The sequence below is a fragment of the Cydia pomonella genome, chromosome 7 (assembly GCF_033807575.1).
Source record: "Cydia pomonella isolate Wapato2018A chromosome 7, ilCydPomo1, whole genome shotgun sequence".
In the NCBI taxonomy this organism is placed as follows: domain Eukaryota; kingdom Metazoa; phylum Arthropoda; class Insecta; order Lepidoptera; family Tortricidae; genus Cydia; species Cydia pomonella.
In genome coordinates, this window is record NC_084709.1 from 12030126 (window position 1) to 12051817 (window position 21692).

Consider the following 21692-nt stretch of genomic DNA (forward strand, 5'->3'; position numbering starts at 1 on the left):
GATTAATACTTATAAGGTTTATGTTATGTGGCCACCGAGGCTACTTGTACTTACCAAGGTACTTTGTCCAAAGAAAAAATATGGTAAATATATAAAATCCAGAGTTCCGAACAAGTTGCACGTTTTATGACAGTTTTGAGATAGCATCTAGTGGAATTCCTGTCCTGTTATCACCACATATTTTTTTGGTCTAATATCTTTACTCTATGGTCTCAGGTTAAACTTTACTTTCTCTTAACTGTTAACCTATTTCGTGCGTTATTCATTTCATATATATGTATATTCATATGAAAACCAGTAATCCTGCTTCTTATATGGCAGCCAGCCTTAGTCACTCGCGTGGGTAACCAACTGTCATTACAGTCGAATAGACAAAGGGACTTTTGTCCTTCCTCGTGCTACATTGCTGTGAGTTGACGCAGCATATTTTGCGCTTGGTTATTTGATTGTCAGGTGCACCTTAATAACTAATTACGACATATGTCAAGCTATGGTATTTGACATATGTCGTAATTAGGCAGAGTGAATTATGTTCTTATCCGCTTATTACAAATGGCATGTCATTTCTTTGTTCATTTTGAAACCTGTTCTTAGTTATTAAAATACTGGGTAACAATATAAATAATGCATCATATTTTTTTTTCATGTACAACAAGAAATCAGTGACGATTTGCTTTGTTATATCCTTAAATCTTGCTGAATATGCACCTGGGAAGACGGGTATAGCCATAAACAATAAAAATATTTTTTAAGTTTCATAACACACATTCAATTATTATTCACTTCTGCTTTAAGGCAAGTGTAGATAGGCTGTTACTGAACCATTGAGCTTAATCTTTCAATATCCATTAGACGGATCTTATGATGATCTTTATCTTGATTCCATTATTTGCATTTAGAGTCAGACCAAGATAAGTTGGCAGGGATTTTGACCGCCCAGACAGTTAAAATGTTATTTTTCAACACACTTGCTCAAAACGACGTTTTTATTCCACCGATTTTTGGCTCATAATCTTCTTCTTCCTCCTGCCCTTATCCCACGTTATGTGGGGTCGGCACAACATGTTCTTCTCTTCCATTCTCCTCTATCTTTGCGTCACCTCAGCACTCATCGTTTTTTGGGTCTACCATCCGCTTTCCGTCCATCAACATTCATTCCTAACATTCTTTTTCGTATATGGTATTCATCCCTCCTCATTAAATGCCCATACCACGCTAACCTACCACTCCTTATCTTCTCCGCTACCGGTGCTACTTTCAAACTTCCCCTTATATACTCATTCTTAATCCGATCCTTTCTCGTCACTCCACACATCCATCTCAACATTCTCATTTCCGCTGCGTGCACTCTTCTTTCATCCGTCACTTTCGTCGCCCAGCATTCTGATCCATACATTACAAATATTACAACAGGTCTCACGATCGTCCTGTAGATTTTCCCCTTAAGTTTAAGGGGCATTCGTGGATCGCAAGTTGTTCCAGAGACCTGTCGCCATTTCATCCATCCCGCATTTATTCTATTTTTCACGTCACGGTCGATGTTGCCGTCACTTTAAACACGCGTGCTTTTTCAGTATATTATAACACTCGTGCTAATAATATGCATGGAAACGGAGCCTTTTTAATTTGGTCGAGTAATACTTTTTTATTAACCAATTATTAGGTGTTTCAAATGTTACTTCAAAGAGGTTTTATCACACCAAACATAATTCATAGATTAAAATATCTCGTAAATATCATTAATAAATAAACATAACATTTTATCGATTTGATCCATCCGTCGAATAGAAATACGAAAATATTAGCTTTTTTACATTTTTTTCAACACACTTGCTCAAAACGACGTTTTATTCCATCAATTTTTGGCTCATAATCCTAGATATTAAACACGCGTGCTTTTTCAGTATATTATAACACTCGTGCTTTTTGATTCTATTATCCGACTGAGTTAAGAAGGTAACTGATTGCTAATAATATGCATAGAAACGGAATCTTCTTAATTTGGTCGAGTAATACATTTTTTTTAACCGACTATTAGGTTTCAAATGTTAGTTCAAAGAGGTTTTCATCACACTAAACATAATTTATAGATTAAATTATCCCGTAAATTACATTAATGAATAAACATAACATTTTATCGATTTGATCTCCATCCGTCGAATAGAAATACGAAAATATTAGCTTTTTTACATTTTTTTATTTAGCTGTTTATCGATTTCGTTCGCGCCTTTGCCTTGCGCGCGCATTGGAATCGTGCGTAAAAAAACGTGCCAGCCATTTTCCGTATTTGTCATAAAATTGGAATAGTTTGCAGGTTTTTAGTTTATATATTCAAGAAAATATCATTTTCAAGCATTGAAAATGAAGAACACATAAAATTGACGTTGCCAGTAATACTAATAGAGGCAAGAGCCGAGAACGATAGCCTTTTATCATCAAAATCGGGTGAAAACTATTGGCGGCATATGAAACTTTTATTCAATGGAAAATCAGCTTACTTCAATGAACTGGCGAATAAGTGCCTATAAACCCAGCACGCTTTGGTGCAATTATTCGATGTTAAAACTGTAAGCCACCATTTTGAAAATTGTACTTTTACTGTTTTGACAAATCTAATTTATAAGTTTTGTTTTTTCGTCGCAAGTGTGTTGAAAAACGTCGTATGAAACGCGTGTGCATTGGTCATTACCCACATCGGCTTGCTTACTTCAATGAACTGGTGAATACTTATTCACCCACCCTACAACCTCGTATGCCTACAAGCCCAGCTCGCTTTGGTGCAATTATTCGATGTTAAAACTGTAAGCCACCATTTTGAAAATTGTAGGTACTTTTACGGTTTTGACAAAATAAATCTAATTTATAAGTTTTATTTTTTCTTCGCAAGTGTGTTGAAAAACGTCGTATGAGACGCGTGTGCTATGGTCATTACACACATCGGCTTTCTTATTGCGCGCTCGCTTGCAGCTCGCGCGCACAATATCGTGTGTAGTGACCAACTTACCACACTTGTATCATAATGTACTATTAAACGTCAAACTTCAATGAAAATATGACGTTTAGTTAGCACTTGCAGAGGTTGGGCTATCAAAATTGCTAACAACTTATCTTGGTCTGACTATCTTGAGCGAGTTGCACTGAGTTCAGACTACCCTATTGCAAACCAGGATCAGATTTTTGAAATGCAAATGCTGCTCACGGGACAATCGCAGGTCAGTTCGCTGAACATAATTTTTTCTTGTTCGTACTGTCCGAAGGTACCCTGTATTCTTTTGTAGACAGTCTGGAGATTGTTGCTATTATTTTGTATTATATGTCAATACTATCGTCGTAAGTAGTCAGGTATTATTCATTCAATTATTTAACAATGCCAATTATTGTCATGGTTCATTGCCATTTATAAGATATAGGTAATACTTTACGAATATTCTTTTAACATTTAGTAAAATTTTCAGACCACGCTTTAAGTATCACTAAAAATGTATTAGTCAATATTTACTGAGCATTCGGTTCTATGCTATAATAATCTAAGCATGTAAAGTGTTTTTAACTCAGATCATAGATCATCTTATATCTATGGTTTTTAGACACAATTAATAGTTTCAATTTAACCGTCGCGTCGTAAAAGAAATACCAATACGTAAAACAAACACCAGCAAAGTTGACCACTAGCGGATTCGCACAAATCTCCACGAACCTATCACAAATGCATTAAAGGGCTGGCAATTTAAAGTGCATTATCCCTAGTCCTTACAATGGCTCGGGGTCAATGGCCAGGGGGCGCCGGCCGCATACCGTCCCGTGTAAAAATAGCCTGCGAGATGCAGCCTGCACCGCCCGAGACATTTCCAAGGAAAGCTAAACATATTGTGAATAAAGTTTCTGCCCCACCCAACGTACCGGTATCACTCTTCTTCTTTTTCCAGTGCTATCTCCCACCGGAGCTCGGCTATCATGACGGTCCGCATGGGGTATGCGGACTTTAAACACAGCCGCGCGGAATATAGAGTGTGCTCTGTTTAAACTCTTTAAACCATGTTCGATGAGTTTTGAGCCACAAGTTACATCTTCGTCCGGATGATCATTGTTCTATATTGGGTTATTACTGATAGCCTAGGGGTTGAGGACCTGCTGCCAACGTCGATAATAAACGTTATTTGCCTCACTGTCGCTCGAATGTGATACAGAGGCAGATAACGATTTTCGATGTTAGCGGTCATGATAAACTTTTCCCATAGAATCAACTACAAAAATAATGAAAAGCAAATTTAACTACTCATTCCATAAAAGCTTTGAGAGCTCAGTCTAGCCGAAGTATTTTTTACACGATTTCCCGTGAAAATTTGTCAAGTATGATCATGACCATCTTCATCACTTTATGTCATTTGGAATACGGTCCCCGTAATCAGCCAGTTGGTGTTGATAGAATCTCGTATCAAGTCTTTCTACCTCCTATTAAATTAAATTAACTGAGGAAAATTAAAAGTAATTAAAATGTTGAGCTTACTATTTATTGTATTTACCTTTTGCTGCCGGACTTTCAAAATGAAACTTTGATTTATGTATAAGATTAAAATCCGCATTATTCCGCCTTTTTCTCTTTGATTGAAAAGCCCGGACATACGCATACATATTATGAGCAATTTAACTATAATACATAATTTACATGCTAACTGCATTTACGGCAATAAAGAACAAGTGAAATATGTAGAAATGTAAATACCTATGTGCTTACGTAGGAAGTAAGACGCGGTCTTTTTTGTGCTTTACAACCTTCGTCCTTCTGAAACGAATACTTTGCCTTTGTTACGATTACGACCTATTAAGTATTAAGTTCCTTGGGCTTTTGTAACTAATATTTATTCATTAACTAATTTTATGGTAAACTAGCAAATCACCATAATAAATTAATCTATAAGTCATTTCAATCTATAAACAATTTTTTGAACTTTTTTGGTGTACACATTTTTTTACTTAGAAATGTCACAATTAAGTAATAAAAATACGGTAAAACCCTATTTCTTCAATTATTTTTTAAATTAAGTCTATCCGAAAGCGAATTGGAGGAACTATCATAGGGATCATCATTTGCCGCGTCAAGTTTAGCTAGACAGCATTAATCACAGGTCAGTAAAATAACAAACAGATTTGACAAGCTAAACTTCAAGACAAGGTTTCCAAGCAGGTACTAATTCGTCAAGCACGCGTGTAGGTTCAGAGGAGGAATTTGGAGGACGCGCGTTGCATAAACCAAGGCGCGCCTGCGCATATAGATATTAACCAGAGACGAGTAAACGTTAGGGCCCGTCCAGACGGGATGACCGATTTGATCAGGAAAAAAATGTGTGTCAAACTCATCTAGCGGCCACACGTAGACAATTTAACCACTAATTTTAAATTTATAGTTATATTCGAGCACTCGAAATTATAAAAATACCCCCTAACGCGCATACTATCCTCGAAAATTGGCATTCTTGGACCGCATGTCGGTCGGTCAAAATCATAAAATCAAATCAAGTGAGATCGGCGAGCCAACTTCACTTTTTCGTCCACACCACCTGATTTGATCAGGCAATTTAATTAGATTGGGCGAAAATAGTCTCGTCTCGACTGGCTTTTAGACTTGATCTGTTGTATTATTGTTTTACAAGAATATCTACAATACATATTTACATTTTATATGCCTTACACAGTAAATTGCGAATTGCGAATATTTGATTAGTTTGCTGTTCACTAAGAAAAACTGTATTTTATGTGGAGACCACCAGTCTTTACATTACCTTGTCTTTGGTGTAACTGACAAGTATTTGTCTTTGATGTAACGTAATTTTGTTTGTTTGTTTTATACATAGTTGCGAGTTGATGAATGTGTTTTGCATTATGGTGCAGAGCCGCGCATTTGCAATAGCAGTTAAAAATAACTGGGCTCAATCTGGCGCCTGTGAAATCAAATATTTTGCGTAGGAAACTTCTATCATATCATTTGGTTGGTATTATTTCTCACAATTTAGCTTTTTCCGCCATATGATTGAAAGATTTGGGATGGCAACATACAGGCACAATTTTTTTACATTTCTTTTTATGCTGAACCAAGATTAAAGATCGTTCAAAGGATTCCACATTAGGTGGTCCCTGGTGACGTATGAAAGTCGGCGAGAACTGAGACTCGTGTGGGTAATGTGTAATTAGTCATTTACATACAAAGGCGCCCACTGGGCTTATGTAACCAAGGCTTCACGACTCGAACATCAGATCATTTCGTGAAGGAAATAAATTAATATTCCGAAGGGCGCCTAGTGCTAGGGGCATGATACTCCATGGTTATCTCTTTCCGTTTCTAGCTATGTTCGTAAAAGAGGGAGTTTTGATTATATTATTTACTTTACAATAGCCGAAGACAGTTTCACACAGACCTTTTATAATAGCCTTTTCCGTTTCTACTGCAACCTGCAATTTTTTGCCAATTTCCAAAGTAAAAATGTGAATCTACATAACGCTATTTTTCTCAAACTTGTAATGAAATGTTGACATGACTTACTTCAAATTAGGTCCGGAAATACCACATATCAGGTGCGATGAGTGAAGATGATATTTAAAGGAATTTCATACAGCCTTACACACCTAGGCTTGTAAGGCAACCTTCTTTTGTTTTTAAACGTCAAATTATGCATTCAACCTTAAAAAACCTATTTTTTTCTTTTTTGTGTTTGTTAAATATTATTTGAAGAGTTTCAAAGGAGAACGAAAATTTTATTCTTTTTTCGCTACAACGCACGGTTTAGGAGATACAGCCCTATAAAGATTTCTGCAACACTGAAAAAAAACTTTCTGAAAAAATAAACTTAAAAATAATCAAATTTTCGTTCTCCTTTGAAACCCGAAGCACTGAATGAACCTATCACATTAGGACATGAAACAATCATCATTATCATCATCATCCTATTTTTAGGGTTCCGTAGCCAAATGGCAAAAAACGGAACCCTTATAGATTCGTCATGTCCGTCTGTCTGTCCGATTCTGTCACAGCCACTTTTTTCCGAAACTATAAAAGCTATACTGTTCAAACTTAGTAAGTAGATGTATTCTATGAACCGCATTATGGTGTTTACACAAAAATAGAAAAAAAAACAATAAATTTTGGGGGTTCCCCATACTTAAAACTGAACTCAAAATAGTACATTACGATACAAGTGCGAAAAATAGGAAATTCGAAACGAGTGGCGATAAATTAAAACACGACCGAAGGGAGTGTTTTAAATCGACACGAGTTGCGAATTACCTATTCGCACATGTATCGTACAACGTTTTACAGTACATATGGCCCTTTAAATGTTCGACACAGTAACTTAATATGCTACTTCTCGCACTACTGCTATAAAGTAGCCCCATATGTACTGTAAAAATTACTTACTTTTTTCATCAAACCCATACGTGTGGGGTATCTATGGATAGGTCTTTAAAAATAATATTGAGGTTTCTAATATCATTTTTTTTCTAAACTGAATAGTTTGCGCGAGAGACACTTCCAAAGTCGTAAAAAGTGTCCCCCCCCCCCCGTAACTTCTAAAATAACAGAATGAAAAATCTAAAAAAAATATATGATATACATTGCCATGCAAACTTCCACCGAAAATTGGTTCGAACGAGATCTAGTAAGTAGTTGTTGCGAATGCAACTTATTATTATATAAAAATCAATGCAGTAGCTAAACGCAGCCGTCGGTCTCGGCTAGTATTCGGAGGCTTTTTAAAAGCACCAATAGGAGCGCTCCACATAATCTGTATCGCGGCCAATTGGAAGCATTTAAATCTAAACCTTTTGTACTGATCAAATCAAATATTGCAAATCACTCTTTCATCATCCTCCATACTATCAACGCCTACTTTCTACATTGAACCGTTTTGGCAAGAACCCTTGTAAATCAGTACCTTTGGGAAGATTATACTTCACTTCATTATAAATCGAAGTTTTATTTAAGTCGTCGAGATCCTGACCTGCACGGCGGCTACAGTAGTTTTTAGGGTTCCGTAGCCAAATGGCAAAAAAAGCGGCCAAGTGCGAGTCGGACTCGCGCATGAAGGGTTCCGTACCATTTAAGACGTATTAAAAAAATCTACTTACTAGATCTTGTTCAACATTTTACCACTTTGGACACACACTTTACCACTTTGGAAGTGTCTCTCGCGCAAACTATTCAGTTTAGAAAAAAATGATATTAGAAACCTAAATATCATTTTTGAAGACCTATCCATAGATACCCCACACGTATGGGTTTGATGAAAAATTTTTTTTTTTAATTTTATGACGTATTAAAAAAAAACTACTCACTAGATCTCGTTCAAACCAATTTTCGGTGGAAGTTTGCATGGTAATGTATATCATATATTTTTTTTAGATTTTTCATTCTGTTATTTTAGAAGTTACAGGGGGGGGGACACACATTTTTTCACTTTAGAAGTGTCTCTCGCGCAAACTATTCAGTTTAGATAAAAATGATATTAGGAACCTAAATATCATTTTTGGAGACCTATCCATAGATACCCCACACGTATAGGTTAGATGAAAAAAAATTTTTTTTTAAATTTTATGACGTATTAAAAAAAAAACTACTTACTAGATCTCGTTCAAACCAATTTTTGGTGGAAGTTTGCATGACAATGTATATCATATATTTTTTTTAGATTTTTCATTCTGTTATTTTAGAAGTTACAGGGGGGGGGACACACATTTTTTCACTTTAGAAGTGTCTCTCGCGCAAACTATTCAGTTTAGATAAAAATGATATTAGGAACCTAAATATCATTTTTGGAGACCTATCCATAGATACCCCACACGTATGGGTTAGATGAAAAATTTTTTTTTTTTAAATTTTATGACGTATTAAAAAAAAACTACTTACTAGATCTCGTTCAAACCAATTTTCGGTGGAAGTTTGCATGACAATGTATATCATATATTTTTTTTAGTTTTTTCATTCTGTTATTTTAGAAGTTACGGGGGGGGGGACACACATTTTACCACTTTGGAAGTGTCTCTCGCGCAAACTATTCATTTTAGAAAAAAATGATATTAGAAACCTCAATATCATTTTTAAAGACCTATCCATAGATACCCCACACGTATGGGTTTGATGAAAAATGATTTTTTGAGTTTCAGTTCTAAGTATGGGGAACCCCCAAAATTTATTGTTTTTTTTCTATTTTTGTGTGAACATCTTAATGCGGTTCATAGAATACATCCACTTACTAAGTTTAAACAGTATAGCTCTTATATTTTCGGAAAAAAGTGGCTGTGACAGAATCGGACAGAAAGACGGACATGACGAATCTATAAGGGTTCCGTTTTTAGGGTTCCGTAGCCAAATGGCAAAAAACGGAACCCTTATAGATTCGTCATGTCCGTCTGTCTGTCCGATTCTGTCACAGCCACTTTTTTCCGAAAATATAAGAGCTATACTGTTTAAACTTAGTAAGTGGATGTATTCTATGAACCGCATTAAGATGTTCACACAAAAATAGAAAAAAAAACAATAAATTTTGGGGGTTCCCCATACTTAGAACTGAAACTCAAAAAATCATTTTTCATCAAACCCATACGTGTGGGGTATCTATGGATAGGTCTTTAAAAATGATATTGAGGTTTCTGATATCATTTTTTTCTAAAATGAATAGTTTGCGCGAGAGACACTTCCAAAGTGGTAAAATGTGTGTCCCCCCCCCCGTAACTTCTAAAATAACAGAATGAAAAAACTAAAAAAAATATATGATATACATTGTCATGCAAACTTCCACCGAAAATTGGTTTGAACGAGATCTAGTAAGTAGTTTTTTTTTTAATACGTCATAAAATTTAAAAAAAAAAATTTTTTCATCTAACCCATACGTGTGGGGTATCTATGGATAGGTCTCCAAAAATGATATTTAGGTTCCTAATATCATTTTTATCTAAACTGAATAGTTTGCGCGAGAGACACTTCTAAAGTGAAAAAATGTGTGTCCCCCCCCCTGTAACTTCTAAAATAACAGAATGAAAAATCTAAAAAAAATATATGATATACATTGTCATGCAAACTTCCACCGAAAATTGGTTTGAACGAGATCTAGTAAGTAGTTTTTTTTTTAATACGTCATAAAATTTAAAAAAAAAATTTTTTTCATCTAACCCATACGTGTGGAGTATCTATGGATAGGTCTCCAAAAATGATATTTAGGTTCCTAATATCATTTTTATCTAAACTGAATAGTTTGCGCGAGAGACACTTCTAAAGTGAAAAAATGTGTGTCCCCCCCCCCCCTGTAACTTCTAAAATAACAGAATGAAAAATCTAAAAAAAATATATGATATACATTACCATGCAAACTTCCACCGAAAATTGGTTTGAACGAGATCTAGTGAGTAGTTTTTTTTTAATACGTCATAAAATTAAAAAAAAAAAATTTTAATCAAACCCATACGTGTGGGGTATCTATGGATAGGTCTTCAAAAATGATATTTAGGTTTCTAATATCATTTTTTTCTAAACTGAATAGTTTGCGCGAGAGACACTTCCAAAGTGGTAAAGTGTGTGTCCAAAGTGGTAAAATGTTGAACAAGATCTAGTAAGTATATTTTTTTTAATACGTCTTAAATGGTACGGAACCCTTCATGCGCGAGTCCGACTCGCACTTGGCCGCTTTTTTTATTAATACGTCATAAAAATTAAATAAATTTTTTTTTTCATCAAACCCATACGTGTGGGGTATCTAGGCATAGGTCTTCAAAAATGATATTTAGGTTTCTAATATCATTTTTTTCTAAACTGAATAGTTTGCGCGAGAGACACTTCCAAAGTGAAAAAATGTGTGTCCCCCCCCTGTAACTTCTAAAATAACAGAATGAAATATCTAAAAAAAATATATGATATACATTACCATGCAAACTTCCACCGAAAATTGGTTTGAACCAGATCTAGTAAGTAATTTTTTTTTAATACGTCATAAATGGTACGGAACCCTTCATGGGCGAGTCCGACTCGCACTTGGCCGCTTTTTTATTTTATTATTTCATCGCAAGTTTGAGAAAAGCATACAAATCTCGGCGAGAAACGGGGTTGCCGGCTGCGTATCCCTATCCGTCTATATCTACTTCGCCTGCAACCCTTCGTTTCCTGTCCTCTATAGTAATGTACTATTAATGTTCGTTATCGCCAATTTTAAAGATATGTATTTTCCCTACACGGCTAACGCCCGCGTCTAAAAGGTATCGACACATGCAATTACTTAACTTTCTCGAATCCTACTATTAGCTAGTAAATGCTTAACCGTGTAGCTTTCGAATTAAACCCTACACAAACTTAACGTACCATTACATACCCTTTATAATTACCATAATTTCAACACACCTTGAGTGTAGGTACGGACCGGTAATGTTACCGGTAAAACAAGTGTCAAGTATGAATACCCGAATGGGGTGAGGGTCTGCAAGTGGCCTCAGGAAAAGCAAGTACCTACTTTAGGTCCGGATAGACATTTTGCATTGTAATGTGCAATTACAGTAATAACATATACTAATCTATGATGTGCAATACATGCCAATCAGATGACATCTGCAGATGAACTGGAAATACTGGTTGTTTAGCTTGTTTATGATCGAGTATGGTGGACATTCCAAGACACGCAAGGATTCGATGATATAGTTTCTAAATAAAACATAGTTTGCATATAACACTTGCAAATTCGTCTTATTTGTAAGTAAAGTCATATAGAAAAAATGTGGTTATGAATTTGTTTTTATTTAAAGCATTAAAAATAGCACCTAGATGGCATTTAAAAATAGAGTGGAAACGTACTTAATGAAGTTTAAGTAGGTTAGAAATTGTTCAAAAAATATGCGCATCGTAATATTTCGCTTTTATTAAGAAATGGCAATTGAAATTGATGTCAAATACTTACATCGAAGCATTTCTCACATCACGTAATTACGCGAAAAAACAAGACATCCCCATGAATAAGCAAATTACGATCTATTCACAATGATTCACAGTTTCGCAGCAATTTATAACACGCATCAGACATAGGTGGCAATCTAACTTTTCTTTACAACAACCCATGCAAAGACCTTATTACTTTAGTGATTAGGTTGGTTTTACCTACACAGAAGTGCAACAAGTGAAGAAATTTAACACAATGCGTCTGAGTCCCACGGAAGTAGGTATGATGTGGAGGTCTAGTTCAAGAATTTTATGACAAGCAAATAGAGCCGTTTCTAGGCTATTGTGCTCGTGTGTTGTTCCGACGTTTAGCGAGGTTAGATTTCACACCCTCGGATGTATGTCCGATATCAGAGTTTCGATATGACATTGATTGACGAACAGCTAGTACCTAGTTCGAGCGACAGTTTGCAGTTCCTGCGGGTCTAAAACTTTTTTAGAACGTGTTAAAGGTATGAGTCTTTTCTGTGGACTTGAAAGTAAAATTTCGCTATGCCCTTCTAGACATATTTAAACCTAGATCTTAAAAGCTACATGATGATTGCCGTAGTGAAATGTTCCTAAACCTTAACTTTCATAATGTCCACAGAAAAGAGGCCGGTTTTTCCGAAGGTTTTTGACCTTTTCATTATTATTATCCGATGCGATGTCTAAGTCGGAAGATCGGAACCCGAATCAAACCGACTGCGTAAATAAGATATGAATTAATACTATCTACACTATGTTACTAAGCTACTACAATTAAGATGATTTAACTTTAGGGCGTACTTAAGAATAGTAGATTGTTAACCAAGGGATGAAAGGCAACCATTTCTGTCGAGGTAGTTTGGCGCTCAAACGCATTAAGAGCGCCAATTGTCCGAGACTGAAATGGTGCCTTTCACCGGAGTTAAACACTCTACTTTTTATTTCGAATACGAAGAAAGTAAAATACTTACATGTGCATTTAAAAAACATGGCTAAGTATAAATTTCAGTAGTATTTCTTGAGGGCACTTTCAATTAACAATTTAGGTAAAAATATCGTTATTTATGGAATGGAGAGTTAATTATCAGAATGATAATTGTACAAAAAATCCATTTAAAACCAAAAGTTCAATTACTTATCGTAAAAAAGAGAATAAAAAACGTACTTTCAAAGTAGAGTGCTCTAGCGCAGAAACGTATAATTTTCTGCACACTTTTTAGAACAACAACTATCCAGCTATCCACTCTCATGCATGTATGACTAATGAAAAACACATTCAATTTTAATGTCGTGCTTGAAAGATAATACACGAAAAGCATTGCTCTGCATTCTAGGGCAGTTGGGTAAAAATACAAACGTCGTTGACCTCTTACTATGTACAGTGAGCTGCGAAATTGCATGGAGAAATTATGAATGAATTCATTGATAAAGTCGCTATGCACTTTTACGGCTGATGGTACTTACTTATGTATCCTCCGTATGTCTTCTTACAATGTGAGTAGGTAATGTGACATTAAGTAACATTCATTTGTTTTCTTATTTATGCAAATATTCTTAGTTAGACGAGCACCCTACTACAGTCAAATAACCAATAGCAGTTATTTAACATCAAAGTGACTTGGGATCCCTTTTAGAAACATCATGATAGGCCATTCAAATATATTAAGACGCTACAATTACACTTTCTTTCTTATACTTAATATAAACTTTATTAGCTAATGTATTGTACTGTCTACATACGAAAAAGTAATCGGGAAAATAGCAAATTCAGACTAGGCTTTTCAGACCTATCAATTACCTATTAGCACAAAGCGTTCTAACGGAGGCATACTCGACATTGTCAACAAAATAGAATAACGCCAAATGCATGAATATGTTATCTAAGAATAGAGACACAGATCCATCTTACTGTGTAGGTACCGTAAAATATAATAAAAAAATTGTAAAAGACACACCTGAAAAAAAATAACATTTTGGCAAAAATTACATTTTTGGTACAATCTTTTGTCGGTGACTCTACTTTTCTTACCACAGGCAACTCATCGAGACAAGTCTAAAAAAAAAACCCCAAACACAATTAGGTTGCGTTGTTATCAAGGCTCGAAAACGGTTAAATTTCCAAACCGTTTACGTGTACTTGGCGCAATAACCTTTTAATTTCGGTTTCATTCGAAAAACCGTTATTTATAACCGGTTTTTAAGAGAACTTTTTAAGAGAAATAAAAACCGGTTTCTTTTTATGTCGGTGGTCGGTGTCTATGTTTTACATGGCACACCACCAGGCCGGCCAGCCGTTTCGTCGTTGTTTTTTAATTACCTTAAAGTTCTTAAAACGTTCGCGTTCTTATGAAAGTTCGGATGAAAACCGAAATAAACCGATTTTTACCGGTATTTTATAAATCGGTTCCGAGCCTTGGTTGTAACATCACAGAGTTCCTATGGCCACCTCCGGTCTCCATCATCAGATCAGGCCGCGTAGATAACGTGCAAATCGCTTGCGCTTCGTAGCGAATGCAGCGATCAAACGCAAATGTCACTGTCCCACTAATATGGAAGAGTGATAGAGAGACACAAAGCGTTTCGTTGTCGAAGCGATGGCGATTGTCACCTTGGCTAGGCCGGCTGCTCAATGGTACCATAATATTGCATTGTCACCCGACTTACATATCTATGCAAAATTTTTGCTCATTCGGATATCAGCATGCGGTTGAAAAATGGTTTGTAAGATTTGAAAAAAAGTCCATAAGAATATGTCCAGTTAAATAAAATCTTGTAAAAATTAGAGTTTATTTGTGGACCATAGTTATTTTTTATACCACGACGGTGGCAAACAAGCATACGGCCCGCCTGATGGTAAGCAGTCACTGGACCATAGTTGGGAGCTTTGGACTTTGGTGGTTAGCGTAGACGTTTATATGAAGTCAATAAACTGGTATTTAAATTATATCCCTACAACACAACGCAGAAGACCGTGGCATAACCTATAGTGCTACTGACACACATGCGATTTGCGTAACAACAACAATGAGATCTAGCGATTGGCGTGACGATCGTCGCGGTGGCGTCCGGTGACGCAACCACGGCCTCAACAATTCGACATCGGATCCGACAAACTTTTTTATAGGATGTGACCAATGTGTCGATGGTATCTATTAATTTAATAAGCTGTGGATAAGGTCACTGTCGTCGGTGGCATTGATAGGCAGGTCAATGCCTCGGAATCAAACGATGGGACGTGCCAGATATGCCCTTTCGTGCAGGCTTTCCTGCAAGAGTTGTATTACCCGGAATGTTTGGTAAATAAATAAAATTCGGTATGGGCACAGTGAATGGACCCGGGTATGTCCTCATACTACCTCCGAAAGAGAGGTATGGGCACTGTGAATTAACACTAGACCCTACTCATAGTGTTGTGTTCCTGCCATTGAGTAAGCTTGCCAGAGCTCAACGAAGGTGCGGAATGTTAAGGTCGGCAACGCGCATGTAACACCTGAGCTGTCTACGGAGACTGCTTACCATTAGGCGGGTCCGTATGCTTGTTTGCCACCGACGTATTCTTATGAATGTAAACTTTTTTATAGGGGCAGACAATTCTTTCCTATCATTGTTACTAGTTGTACTTGAAGCTCCGACCACGTGGTGTTCAGTGCTTTATTACATATATATATTTTTTAGCTGCGTTTTACACAAAATATATCCCGTCCACCCTACAAAAGTTACAGACAGATAAACAAAGTATTCGGTAGGTACTTTTTGGTTTCTTCTACAAGCGTTACATATTCCCTTTCGCAGGTTCCGCTTTCCTAGTCGCTCTTCGACCAAACAAAGACTATCGTTTTGAACTAATTTGAACATATTGATAGCGGATCTTCTTGATAATAATCTAAATACCGAATACTTATGGTTCTAATAGACGAGTCTATTTGTTACAGATGATCGAATGTGGCCATGCGTAATCTGAAGAGTTCCGTTTGCTTCAGTAGTCTACAGGGATGACACAGGTAATTTAATTATTGATATTTATCTATTGAACTATTTTGCTAACGTTTACTATGAGTAGACACCATGAGACACGAGTACATAGGTTAATTTCTCTATATTTCCCTTTCTCCTAATATCTCGTATAAGCTAAAGAACACTCAGATTATCAACTGAAATACAAATTGAATTAAAAATTATCCTTATTCAACCATCACACATGTACAAAATAGCACCTTTTGCCTTACAACATCACAAATATTTACCATAAGATCTGAAAATCTAATCTAAATATTATTGGGCGTTTCAGGATCTCAGTCAAGGCTCATGATGTCGCAGTCGGCGCTGGGGCTCGGCGGCGAGCGGCGCTACTCCGTGCCTTCCAACCCGCTCGTCCACGACCCGCGCGGCATGCACTCTGAGGACCTGCACGCGTGGTCTATCTACAGGTAGACCCCATTCTCATCATCTTAGCGCTTTGGGTTCTCAGCCAAGGCTCATGATGTCGCAGTTGGCGCTGGGGCTCGGCGGCGAGCGGTGCTACTCCGTGCCTTCCAACCCGCTCGTCCACAACCCGCGCGGCATGCACTCCGATGACCAGCACGCGTGGTTCATCTACAGGTAGACCCCATTCTCATCATCTTAGCGCTTCGGGATCTCAGCTAAGGCTCATTATGTCGCAGTCGGCGCTGGGACTCGGTGGCGAGCGGCGCTACTCCGTGCCTTCCAACCCGCTCGTCCACGACCCGCGCGGCATGCACTCCGAGGACCTGCACGCGTGGTCCATCTACCGCTAAACTCCATTCTCATCATCTTAGCGCTTCAGGATCTCAGCCAAGGCTCATTATGTCGCTGTCGGCGCTGGGGCTCGGCGGCGAGCGGCGCTACTCCGTGCCTTCCAACCCGCTCGTCCACGACCCGCGCGGCATGCACTCCGAGGACCTGCACGCTTGGTCCATCTACAGGTAAACCCCATTCTCATCATCTTAGCGCTTCCGGATCTCAGCCAAGGCTCATGGTGTCGCAGTCGGTGCTGGGGCTCGGCGGCGAGTGGCGCTATTCCGTGTCCTCCAACCCGCGCGGCATGCATTCTGAAGACCTGCACGCGTGGTCCATCTACAGGTAGAGCCCAATTCTCATCATCTTAGCGCTCGGGTTCTGAGCCAAGGCTCATGATGTCGCAGTCGACGCTGGGGCTCGGCGGCGAGCGGTGCTAATACTCCATGTCTTCCAACTCGCTTGTCTACGACCCGCGCGGCATGCACTCCGAGGACCTGCACGCGTGGTCCATCTGCAGGTAGACCCCATTCTCATCATCTTAGCGCTTCGGGATCTCAGCCAAGGCTCATTATGTCGCAGTCGGCGCTGGGGCTCGGCGGCGAGCGGCACTACTCCGTGCCTTCCAACCAGATCGTCCATGATCCGCGCGGCATGCACTCCGAGGATCTGCACGCGTGGTCCATCTATAGGTAGACCACATTCTCATCATCTTAGCGCTTCTGGATCTCAGCCAAGGCTCATGGTGTCGCAGTCGGCGCTGGGGCTCCAACTTCAACTCGCTAGCCCACGACCCGCGCGCCATGCACTCCGACCCTTCCTCCTTCCATCTACAGGTAGAATCCAACCTTCCTATACAATATAGACGAGATTAATAGGAATCCATGGTCTACCACCCCATTAAATCTAATATAATGAATTGACATCGCGGACGCCGTTTTGAGTGGAACTCATGGACTTCAAATAGACTGAAAAATATTTCATAGAACTGCTCATTCAAGTGTTATTTTCCGCAGGCAAAATCTGAACTCTGATTTCACGGACAGCGCGCTGGGAAGCACCGACAAGAGCCCTTTGCCTTATGGAAACTTCCAGCTCAGAGATACCACTGTGCAGTCCATCTTATCGCATCCCAGATATGGACCTAAGTAAGATGAAGATCTTTTCTACCTACTACGTTAATACGTACTACCACATAATTTAACTGATTGATGGAACACACTAGCGAATTTGCAAAACTTTTAAGCATTCAATGAAGAATGTCAATTCACATTTGCCTTGCATTTGATGGACGATGTAACGTTTTAGATTCGTATACAGGACTGAGCTAAGTGCCACTATTTGTAATGATATCTACATAGCGATAACTTGACATCTTTTGGATATATTTAAACGTTATAGCCTAGCACACACATTTTTTTTTTTTCAACCAAAACCTCATTACTCTCTTCCACAGATCAGCGCTTGGTTCGAACATGTACACATATCTCAAATTCGGACTGCCTCGAGTGTTTCCGCCGAACCACAACGGCTCACAACGCTCTGGGACGCCGAAACCCAAGACCTCGATTGGCAGTGGAATGAAACCGGTACCCAGGTAATACCAATCATATAGGTGGGTCCCAATGAAACAATCGAAAACTAACATGTCCCACGTATATCACGAGGAAATCCATAGGTTAAGTATATGTACTTGGAGTTCAGGTGCCTGTTCCACTAATGACGGCACAAGGGACGGTATACGGACGGTATACCTATGTGTCATATTTCTAGAATTCACATTTTAATCATATTTTTATTTTTAACAGGATCCAAAGGCAAAGCAGAGGAATACGCGAGACATCATCAGGCTACGACAGTTCCGACAATGAAACCTCTACAAACTATAAATATAGCCGCAAATACCGCTCGGATCCTGATTTTAGAATGCAGCATTTGCACACATCCTATCAAGTAAGTTAACTATAAGTATACATTACTTACATTGCCTTATGATATTAATTATCCATAGATGTTCATAAATTTTATAGTACGACAGGAAGGCGATGTCATCCGTGAGCGTTTTCACAATGTCCGATCCGATAACCTATGGAGAAAAATAACTGACATCCTTATGGCGTCAAGTCCTTTTTATTTTTGCATTAGTGCTTTCTTTTCAACAACAATAGTAGATTGTTAACCATTGGGATGACAGGATAGTCCAAGACTGAAATGGTGCCTTTCACCCGAGTTAAACACTCTACTTTTCATTTCGACCACGAGGAGAATAAAATACACGTGTATTCAAAAATAAGTATAAACTTACATAGTACTTTTAAAGGGGACTTTCAATTAACAATTTAGGTAAAAGTATCGTTATCTATGGAATGGGGAGTTAAATATTATTATATTTCGTCACTTCATTTTTCAGATATAATTTTATATTAACCATTCTTTTAATATAAAATTATATCTTCAAATGAAGTGACTCATATAATATCGATCGAACTTCACTTCAAGAAGTTCGTTTGATCATCAAGAATAGAAACTGTCCAACAAATTCATATAATCCAAATTTTAATGCTTATCGTAAAAAAAACAGTACTTGGAATATAAAATGCTCTAGTGTAGAAACTTATCACTCTCTGCACACTTCGTAGAACAACAATGAGCCACTTTTAGAGCATAAGAAATGAAAACAATAATTAAGTATGCAACAAATATAAAGACACTTTTTTACTTAATGCTTATTTTTAGGCGTATCCGATATCTGATATCGGGCCGGATGATGCGAAAACGCTCTAAGTCCTCACCTTTCTCATATTGTATGTCTTTTTTTATTTAGCACATAGTTCTGAAGGTAATTGTAATTTTATTTTTTATTTTATTTCCAGCCTCAGGGCGGCCCCGGCGTCCCACTAGTAGCCATGCAGCAAGCAGGCCTCAGAAATGAGCCCCATTGGACCAACTCTAGGCATAAATCCGTCAGCGAGGCCAATCTGCTGGGCATAGAGGCCCGACCACACCGACCCTCGTATAGCCATCGGAGGAACAGTGTAGCTGACTTCGTGCCTGACAATGACCATCAGAGGTAAACTCATTGATTAGAGATAGGTATTCCTCTAGAGGATAAAGTGAGGTCATCCCGCTGGGTATACACCGGGTTTTATTGAATCCCATTAACTCCGGGGTATGTGTAAGTGCGTTTAAGGAAACTAAATGGCATAGTTAATTATCAAAAAAAAACATTTCATTTTTATATTTTATAAAAAGTAATTAAATGATGCACATAGCGTTGTTGTAACACGGGCATCACGTTTAATTCAACCAAACAATTGAAAACTGGGACATATCAATGTCATTTCGAACATCGATCGTCCGAGATAGTACTTACGTTTAGTAGCAAATCTATAAACTTGTACTAAACACTAATCAATTTGTAGGCCCTAAAGCAAATGTATACGCTTGGAGCGAAATGGAGTTAATTAGAATACCCGTGTCTTTGAGAAAGTTACTTAATTTAAGCTCAGGAATGCACCCTTGAAATTAACGGAAATAAAAAAAAACACGGTGTAGAGGCCCGGCCACATCGCACTAATCGCATAATTGTAATGATGAGGTAGGTGCCTATACTCTGTTGGGCAGCTATGCAGCAGCCAGGTATGTGAACGTCAGCCGATTTGGTGCAAAAAAAAATGTATAAAATATGATTGATACCCGAAACTGAAGAGTGAGTGTTTATTGAGTGACATCGGTCATAAAACCACCCCTACAACTTCGAGAATCTTCAAAATGGTGGTTAACTATTAGAAACTGAAAAGAGTCAACAAACAAGTATGTAAAACATAATAAAAACACTTAGGTATAAACATATCCGAAGTGCTAATCCGTTGAGCGAAATATTGGCCAACCTTCTATACATCGGTATAGAAAAAAAAGATAAATTATAATCTAAATACGTGTACGACCCATTAACAAGTGTTTGACATTTCAATGTCGTTGTTTTGCATCGCTTGTTATCGTGAGTATATTTATTGTAGTTACCCATTGTTTTAACAATGGCCACAGAGTACGTGGCATCAGGCATTTTGACAATGGCAGGCGGTCGAGTTAACGCTAAAAATTAGATTTGGGCCATTGTTATCGTATACAACACTTCACACGGGCTGTTTTTTACAAATAATTCGCGCTAATTTATTAAATAAAACCAAGATTAAGTAAAACTCAGGTAACATAGTGTCCGTAGTAACCTTCCTAAGGTACCTATTAGGTATTCAATGATACCTAATTGTACATAAAGGAGCTTCTACAGCTGAGTAAAATTAGTTTCAGCGGTGAAAAGACGAAGTGCACGTTCAAATTAACTTCAAGAAGTTTATTTAATGTTTCTTCCCTTGGCATTACAGACACGTTCATACCTTGGAGTTATACTACCAAAAATACGTAGATACGTACCTACATTTCTCGATGCTGGCGTCGTGGCGTCATACGGTAGTAAAAACACCGCAGAAATGGTAATTTCTCGCTTGTTTACACTTCTAACCTTCATTTGTTTCACAGTTACCTGATGGCGGCATCCCACCTCGGAGGTCGAATGTCAAAAGCCGGCAGTCACATGTCTTTGGCGCAGTCCAGGAAGCAGTCCACCCTACGGCCTGGGGACCACTTAGATGGATACACGCATTCCGCTTACATTTACCCTAACTATTATGTGAGTATGAGTGGTCTTAATTGACAATTGTTTTGGGAACTCTGTTTCTCTGCCAAACTTCGTGTTACATCTTTGTCCTCAGTATACACCTAAAAAAAAGAGAACATAGTCATATTTGAGCGACTACCTAAGACTAAGGTAACGACTAATGACAGTAATGATTAATTAATTAATGACTGTATGGTACGTTGCTGAATGATGTCCTACGACTACTAGAAATCGCAGAAGAGAATACTTGCTAGTATAGTATTACTTGCGATAAATGCAAAGTTTCAATTTCCATCAACTAGCTATGATTATAATTAGTGACAA

General features: G+C 37.9%; 1 protein-coding gene across 2 annotated transcripts in view; it reads left to right on the forward strand.

The window, feature by feature from the left end:
• The window catches only part of LOC133519814 (ATP-binding cassette sub-family G member 8), a 107605-nt gene that overhangs the window by 75424 nt on the left and 10489 nt on the right, over positions 1 to 21692 (forward strand). The window contains exons 3-9 of one of the 2 annotated variants that reach the window (XM_061853925.1): positions 15868 to 15936; positions 16224 to 16362; positions 17707 to 17838; positions 18147 to 18287; positions 18499 to 18643; positions 19564 to 19760; positions 21230 to 21380. In XM_061853925.1, the coding sequence (XP_061709909.1) occupies positions 16241 to 16362; positions 17707 to 17838; positions 18147 to 18287; positions 18499 to 18643; positions 19564 to 19760; positions 21230 to 21380 (888 nt within the window). In that variant the 5' untranslated portion in view covers positions 15868 to 15936; positions 16224 to 16240. Of the gene's footprint in view, positions 1 to 15867; positions 15937 to 16223; positions 16363 to 16401; positions 16879 to 17706; positions 17839 to 18146; positions 18288 to 18498; positions 18644 to 19563; positions 19761 to 21229; positions 21381 to 21692 lie in introns of those variants that run through there. The other variant, XM_061853926.1, reaches the window with a different exon arrangement.